General features: G+C 38.3%; 1 protein-coding gene across 1 annotated transcript; it reads right to left on the minus strand.

The window, feature by feature from the left end:
* Positions 1 to 65: 65 nt before the first annotated feature.
* kcnk18 (potassium channel, subfamily K, member 18) lies at positions 66 to 7715 on the minus strand. The gene is made up of 3 exons (XM_051869261.1): positions 6952 to 7715; positions 6615 to 6737; positions 66 to 1231 (listed from the first exon to the last, which is right to left on the minus strand). Exons 1-3 carry the CDS (start codon positions 7172 to 7174, stop codon positions 396 to 398), a joined length of 1182 nt encoding a protein of 393 aa, XP_051725221.1. The 5' UTR covers positions 7175 to 7715; the 3' UTR covers positions 66 to 395.
* Between the last annotated feature and the right edge of the window lie 978 nt (positions 7716 to 8693).

Below are 8693 nucleotides of genomic sequence, written 5' to 3' on the forward strand. Positions count from 1 at the left end.
TGAATACAGTACATACATCTTGCATGAACATGAATAAATGTCAGGAATAAATGGATTGCTATTTCTGATAAGCTACATATCTAAACAAAAAATAAACAAAGTCTCATGCAATTTTCCTAATAATACAAGCATATAATAATACAGTCACAGAGGCCAGTCTCATCTTTTGGCTCAGATAGCTAACAGGAGTGCATACTTCACTGTTTCTTCTATACTTGTTTATCGCAGTTTTATACTGTGGCAGGACTGTGGTCCATTCCCCTTCAACCCACTTTATCAAACTGGCAGACAGTGATATAGATATTAAAACAAATTACCATCTTGTACTGAAAGTGGTCATGCTTTCCTGTAGTAATTTCATGTGCCATTAGCAAAGCCACAAAAACCCATTGCCTTCAGTTACCCTCTAGGTCTTTGTGTATTCCTACCTTGCCCATGCTAAGACAAGTCATGCACTGCCTGTAACAGCTAACAATTTGCGATTGGCCAAGTTTGAAGGCCATACTCATAATGGCCATGCCCATGATAATGAACAAAAAGGTAACCATGAAGTAATTTGGGTGTTTAGGCACAATGTCACCAAAGCCAATGGTGGTCAAGGTGATGAAGGTAAAATAAAAGGCATCAAAGTGGTTCATCTCACTCTCCCAGCGTTTCAAAATTTGACTGCAGACCACCATGTATGCAAACACCACCAGCAAGATGACCAGCAGAGGGACGTTAAAGTGATCCATCTTCTCTCCGATGCCGGTGAATAACTTGGAGCCGTTCTCTGGAGAAGGCATACGGTCAAGGTCTGGGCATGAGAAGGATTTTGTCAAAGTGTTCTTGAGCCTGAAGCTCTCCTTAATAATAATGCGGTCAAATATCTCCTTGTTGTTACGAAGCTGTAAGGATGTACGTCTGAAGGAAGACTGGGCTCTTATCACCTGCTGAATGTTCACTGTCTTGTGCACCACAACATCCTGGTTGAATGTATAAGTGCTGTCAGTATCAGCGCCTCGCACTTGTTGGAGAGGTGACGCCTTTTCGTGTTTTTCAAGGCTCCATGAACGATGTACCATACATCGCCTGAAGAACAGACTGAGACGAGTGTACGCTTCAGAGAGGAGAACAGCTAAGATATCGCCCACATCTGTGATGACCAGCAGCATGAGAGGGATGCCCACCATCGCATACAGGATACAAGCCACCTTCCCTTCACGGGTCACTGGATACATGTGTCCAAAGCCTGTTATACAAGAGCAGAACTGAGAGTTAGAAATTATTTTTCTTTCATAATTTCACTCATTAGTAATTTCAGTAATTTCAGTACTGCCACCTGCTGAAGGTTTTTATCAGTACATGAGTAATGCAGCAAAGGAACAGCTCTTTATATACAAGTCAACAACACTAATAATAATAATAATAATAATAATGATAAGTATTATTATTATTGTTAAAATTTGAATTACATTATTATTATTATAATTATTGATAATAATTATTATGTACATTATTATAAATAATAATAATAATAATTATTATTATTATTAATTTACTTTTTAAATTTTAATTGGTAATTATGTATTATTATTATTATTATTCACTTTTTAAAATAATGTGATGGACTAAAAAGAGGTTCTCATAATATAAGGCAATAAATTAGTTAATTTTAATTTTTTGTTAAATTATTTCATTTTAATTAGTAAGTACTATTATTATTACTGTTATTATTATATTCTTAATTACATTGTTGTTATCACTACTACTACTACTTTAAAGGTAGAAATGAAAATTCTGTCATCATTTACTCACCTTCATGTCATTCCAAACCTGTAAGACTTTCCTTCATCTTCGGAAAACAAATGAAGATATTTTTGATAACAGAATGCTGTCAGATTTCCTTCCATAGACTGCCTTCGCAACTGAAACTTTGACGCTTCAAAAAGTTCATAAAGAGATCATAAAACTAATCCATATGAATTGAGCGGTTTAGTCCAAATTTTATGAAGAGACGATCACTTTTTATGATAAACAGATTTAATTTAGGCTTAACAAACCCTTTTCCGGAAGCTCAAACGTACTGTATAACACACGAGAATGAACCTCATTGATTATGCAGCATGTTTGAGCTTCCGAAAGAGGTTTGTTCTTGTGCAACATTTAAGTTGATCAAGGTTTATATGTGAGTTAAAATCTGTTCATCATATGAAGCGATGGTTCATATGGATTAGTTTTACGATGTCTTTATGAACTTTTTGAAAGTTTCAGTTGCGAAGGCAGTCTATGGAAGGAAATCTGACAGCATTCTGTTATCAAAACTATCTTCATTTGTGTTGCCAAGATGACGTCTTACGGATTTGGAACGACATGAGGGTGAGTAATTAATGACAGAATTTTCATTTTGGGGTGAACTAACCCTTTAAATAATGTGATGCCCTAAAAAGAGGTTCCCTATCAGTCAGTCAAGTTCGACGTTAACGAATTGGAATTGGGATCTCGCCTGAGAGCCCCAATCACCTTTAAGTGGTAACAGAACAAGCCAATGCACATTGGCGAGTGAGATTTGCATCGCGAGCCGCTCCCCTACTTCCGGGTACATAAGGCATCATGCAGATACTCACATTAAGCTTTCGCTTCAGAGCTGAGCAGACGTTTGTTTCTCTGCTCTTCAATCATCGTTCCTGTGTATCAGAACAAGAAGCATCTTTTTAAAGATGTCATTCCACCCGTGTGTTTCTGGATGTGGTCGTTTCCTGGCCCTGTCTGACAGCCTCACATGTCTGGGCTGTAAGCATGCTGAGGTAATGTTTGTAGATCTGGTATCTGGTACTTCTGCACAGCAGAGGGCCACTTTGGTGAATACACAGGGTGACCTGAGGATCACAGTGGGAGCTCGTTCGCAGAGTGAGTCCCTGCCGTCCTCAAACTCCTTTTTCCCATCATAGGCTGTGGAGCTTCCAGTTGGGATTGCTGGTTCTTCTCAGGGAGGACCCAGCATCTCAGTCGGGGTTCCTGCAGAGGACCGAATGTCCATCACTGCATTGGAGGGCGGGCTTGAGGATTCGGCTGGATTCAAGGAGAGCAGCGTTGTTCGAGTCTGATCCAGATCTGACTGCCATTTTTTCCCAAATGTCAAGCTCGAGTAGAACCGTGTCCCGAACCTTAACAGCAGCGTCATACTCCAGTCCCTTTCTTCCCCGAAGTGCATGAGGAGGTCAAAAAGTCGTGGAAGGCACCTTTTTCTGCCCAAAGCCGCTCCACTGCCTCCTCCGCTTTCACTGCCCTCGATGGTGGGGCGGCCAAAGGGTTTGTGAAGATCACTTCAGCAAGAGCCCCCTCTACAAGGTGCCTTTATGATTTGAAGTGGAACCTCTTTATTGTTTGGTGTCCTTCCTATGGGGAAGACTCCCATAGATGCCCTGGCAGTGCTGTGCTGACTTTCACGTAATCCTGAAACCCCAGCCTGGATACGTACCCAAAGTTCCCACCACTCCTTTCAGGGATCAGGTGGTGAACTTGCAAGCGCTGTCCTCGGAGGCGGCAGACCTGGCCCTTGCGTTGCTGTGTCCTGTTCGCGCCCTGCGTTTGTACGTGGACCGCACGCAGAGATTTAGAACCTCAGAACACCTCTTTGTCTGCTATGGAGGCCAGCAGAAGGGTAAGGCTGTCTCCAAACAGAGGTTGGCCAACTGGATGGATCCCATCATCTTGGAGTACCAATGCTGGGACGAGCTGTGCCCACTTGGAGTGAGAGCTCACTCAACATGAAGTGTTGCTTCCTCTTGGGCACTGGCACATGGCGCCTCTCTGGCAGACACTTGTAGAGCTGTGGGCTGCATTCAAAAAAATTATTCATCAAGATGAAAAAATTGGGAGACTTGTTAATGTTCTTTCTGTTCTTTTATGTTTATATTTAAAAGAGTTTCTGGTATAATGTTTTTGGAGGTTACCATCGTGGTGAAGTGTAGAGCATATGCTTGGGGTGAGGACCTGCTAACAACAATTAAAGTTGTTTTAATAATAAACTACTTTGGGCATGCCATGGACATAACAAAAGCAACTTCTGGCTAACGCCTAACAATAAAAATCTTTGCAGAGTAAAGATTTTGTAAGGTTTTCTTGTTAGATATTTGCAAAGATTGCAAAAATTGTTCTTGAATGCGTTCACTAAATAATCAATTAAATTGGATTACTTGTTTTAATTTTTGTTTGATATTAATTTTAGGATAATTAAACTTAATAGTTTTGGACAACATTAAGAATGTTAACCTGACTCAAATAAATGGCTTTGAATTTACCTTATGTAATAAACTTAAGTTTAGTGAAATAAACAATGTTAATTAAATGCAACATAATCCAGTTACGTGGAACATGTTGACATAAAAAAGTTAAGCAAATCCAACATATAATTTTTTTGAGTGTGGGCAACACCTAACACATTCACGAGATTCTACACTCTCCGAGTGGAGCCAGTGTCTTCCCGTGTGTTGTGTACAAACAGGTAATATGCGGGAAGAATAGCTCGGTGTCTCGCTTGCTACACCATTCCCCTCTGAGGATGGGCACAAGCACCTATTCTGCTTTTCAGGTGTGTTCCCTGGCTGGTGAACCCTGGTGAGTTCCTCCAGCATCCTTGGCAGTCAGATGCAGGTGGAGGCATCTGACGCCAGGTCTAGTACTTGTGTGTATGCCCGGTTGGTCAGCCCCTGCACTAGACTAGATGCCCATATGTTGTGGTTTAGACATAAGTCTTTTTTGTCCTATAATGGGGGAAATTATTTAATGTGAGTATCTGCATGCTGCCTTATATACCCGGAAGCAGGGGAGTGGCTCATGATGCAAATCTCACCTCGCATGTGCATTGGTTTGTTCTCTTACCACTTGAAGGTGATTGGAGCACTCAGACGAGATCCCAATTCCAATTTGTCAGTCACTGACGTTAACGTCTCCGTTCCCTCCTTCAGGGAATGGGGGTTACACTAGTAACCTAGATGTTCTCATAATACAAGGCAATAAATTAATTAAGATTTTAATTAGTTATTTTCAGGATGTCACATGGTTGCTATATTTTATTTTATCAAGTATTTTTCTAGGAAAAAAATGCAAACTATTGTTGTTTAAGTTCCCCGTTCTGCATTAAGTTAAATTCCCTCTTCAAAGCAGAGACAAACAGTGTGTGCAACTCTGCCACAATTACACTAGACATTTAGAAATTCTTTCCAAAATTCTGTTTTGCTGTCCCTTTTTGTCCAAGTATCGAAGCCAAATATTTAAACAATTCAAAGCAATTGAAAATATTAAGGTGTTCAACCTGAAAAGGCATCTGTAATCGTTTTGTTAGAGGACAAATAGGTCTTATTGTTCCAGTTGACATCATCACCTACCCCTTTTTCATCAGAACAAGTGTCAGAGCTGCTGATGTACAAGAAGAGTAAGAAACAGAAAGAGAGAAAGAGAAATGAACCCATCTGAACTTATCATCAGCCTCAGCTTCCTTAATAACCAATATTCATTAAGATTAGCTGAGATAACCAAAGATACGCCCTTCACATAATGGACATCCACAGCAACAGACTGCTATGTTTGGCACTTTTACATAATGATTTTCTTTCAAATGTCCGGAAAGATGGAAGTTTACATTCAATTAATATCTAAGCTGTGGTTAGATGTGATTTACAAATAGGGTTGAGAGGAAGAGATTTCTTTCACAAGCATAAATGTTAAACAACAAAAATGTGCCTCTGATAGATAAAAGATGTGCGGTTTCCATGTGATTCTGTATAGTAAATCATGATGAGAGGCCCATTAATGGTTTATTGGAAATAATTCAAGCAATTATACACAGACGGTGTCTTGAAAATTGTGTTTTTCATTTAAGGTCACAATATGTTTTAAGCTAAAATAATATCAATAATAATATCAATATCAATAATTGTGTTTAAAATTCAATCAGCAATGGGATTGTGAGATATTGATCATGTATTTCAATATATACTTGCCTGGCAGTCTAAGTGCATAATGGGAGACGACCATAAATAACCTAATCATACAAAAACTTAATATATGATCTACATCCCTTTACGGTTTTTGTCCATTCCATGAACACTGCAGCACACAAAAAAATATCTTTATCTATATCTCCTCCATCATTAGGGGTCTCATCCATCTTACAGTGTACATTTTACACTCACTGATTTTTAATGGATATGGAAACACATTTCTTGATGAAAAGAGCACAGAGTAAAAAGTAAAGCACAATCATTAACACGTTGTAAAAAATCAATATAAACAAATAATTTATGAATTTCAAATGTTCCCATATTCTGCTGTTATTCTGCAAATAATTCATTTAGGAAATAACCATTTTCTTTCCTGGCGACATCTGTTTTGTGTCTTATCATGGTTAGGCTGGTTACTGTGGGCAACAGTGCAGTTGTGTGTGCTGAGAAGAAACTATACAGTCAAAGGTCAGAGCTTCTCAGGCAAATAACAAACTCAATGGTGCATTAAATGCAACAACAATTTTAGACAAACTACATTCAGACTTAAAATATCTTGGTTCAAGTTAAAACCCGACAAAACCTAAAACTTTACAAACTTTGTGAAGTCCCAGAAAAATAACTACTCACCTACAGTAGTGAACACCGTACAGCAGAAGAAAAGGGAACCAGAGAAGGTCCAGTTCTGCTCCTTTTGAAATTCATTCAAAATATTTTTTATTTTCCCATGTAACTCTTCCTGTTTTGAGGTATCTAATTCATAAAATGAAATGGAGCGGAAAAAATAGCTTATTAAAAAAAAAACTTATTTTAAAAAGTAGTATTTAAACATTTACATTACAAGTGTATTTTATTCACATTTTATAATATCGTATATCATCAAAATGCACAGTAAAACTACAGCCTACGTATATAGGCTATAATATTTTTTTAAAAATATATAATTTATATAAGCTTAAGGTAAGACCTGTATGATTCTGAACTGTCTCCACCACTTTTTGCACCGCTGCACGAATCCGTTCCGACTCATTGTTAGTCCTTTTCTCAATCTGTTGAAAGATCTGCGCTCCTAAAACCGCATATAAAATGAGTGAGACAATGAGGAAAACGTGAGGAAATAAACGCCAAATCAGTCTTGCGCATCTCCCTTTTGGGTCCGACTTTCGTTCCTCTTCTACCTCCACGGACATCTCTCAGTCAATCAGAGACGCGGTAATGGCTGAGGAGATGAATCTGTCCTCTCATGGCAGTGTGGTGAGCAGCCGTATAGACACCACCCCGCTGCAGAGAGAAACCACAAACCTAAACTGCCTGTTCAACCTAATGTTTAATAGCTTAAACAATGACCTCACCGCTGTTTGCTCACAAACACGACTCTTTAAACTATTGTAGAAGTTTAACACGAACTGATTAACCTCTGTAGCTTCTCAATGCAGATTTAACAAAAGACAACAATCAATACAGTAGGCCCATCTCTGCTTGGAGGCGCATTGGGAGCGACAACAGGTGCGGATGTGTGAAATTTTAGCCTGGATGCCAGAGCTGCCCTTGAACCCCGATTGGGCATTTATGAGTCAGTCCACGAAACTTTTTTTGTCCACATGAACATACGTGTAAACATTGTTTTTGGTTTAACATTTGTTACACAAGTGATGTGTAAATCTATTTAAGTGACAGTAAGACACTTGTGTTTTGGTAAATTGCTCCATGTAAACAACGCTAACCAAAGCTAACAACTTTTATGTTTTATTAAAGGGTTAGTTCATCTAAAAATTAAAATTCAGTCATTAAGTACTCACCCTCATGTCGTTCCACACCCGTAAGACCTTCGTTCATCTTAGAAACACAAATTAAGAATTTTTTTGATGAAATCCAAAGGCTCAGTGAGGCCTCCATTGCCAGCGAGATCATTTCCCTTTTCAATGCTCAGAAAGGTACTAAAAACATATTTAAAACAGTTCATGTGAGTACAGTGGTTCAACCTTAATATTATAAAGCGATGAGAATATTTTTGCGTGCCAAAGAAAAAACAAAATAATGACTTTATTCAACAATATCTATGATGGGCGATTTCAAAACACTGCTTCATGAAGCTTCAAAGCTTTACGAATCTTTTGTTTCGAGCGCCAAAATCATGTGATTTTAGTAAACAAGGCTTCGTTTGTCATAAGTGTTTCGAAATTTCAATAGTTCACATGATTTTGGCAGTTTGATACGTGCGGCGAACCACTGATTTGAAACAAAAAATGTATAAAGCTTCGAAGCTTGATGAAGCAGTGTTTTGAAATCGCCCATCACTAGATATCGTTGAATAAAGTCACTTTCTTTTTTTTTTTTGTTGCACAAAAAGTATTCTCGTCGCTTCATAACATAAAGGTTGAACCACTGTAGTCACATGAACTGTTTTAAATATGTTTTTAGTAGCTTTCTGTGCACTGAAAAAGGAAATGATCTTGCTGGCAATGGAGGCCTCACTGAACCTTTGAATTTTATTAAAAATATCTTAATTTGTGTTCCGAAGATGAACGAAGGCCTTACGGGTGTGAAACGACATGAGGGTAAGTAATTAATGACAGAATTTTCATTTTTGGGTGAACTATGCCTTTAAGTATTGCAATGTGCACATGCACATTTAGTTTGAGATAAATATATTTCATTAATGAATTAATTGTCCATCATAGCCATATCCAAATATGGAAAAAAATATTT

Source organism: Ctenopharyngodon idella, chromosome 17, assembly GCF_019924925.1.
Source record: "Ctenopharyngodon idella isolate HZGC_01 chromosome 17, HZGC01, whole genome shotgun sequence".
NCBI classification, from domain to species: Eukaryota; Metazoa; Chordata; class Actinopteri; order Cypriniformes; family Xenocyprididae; genus Ctenopharyngodon; species Ctenopharyngodon idella.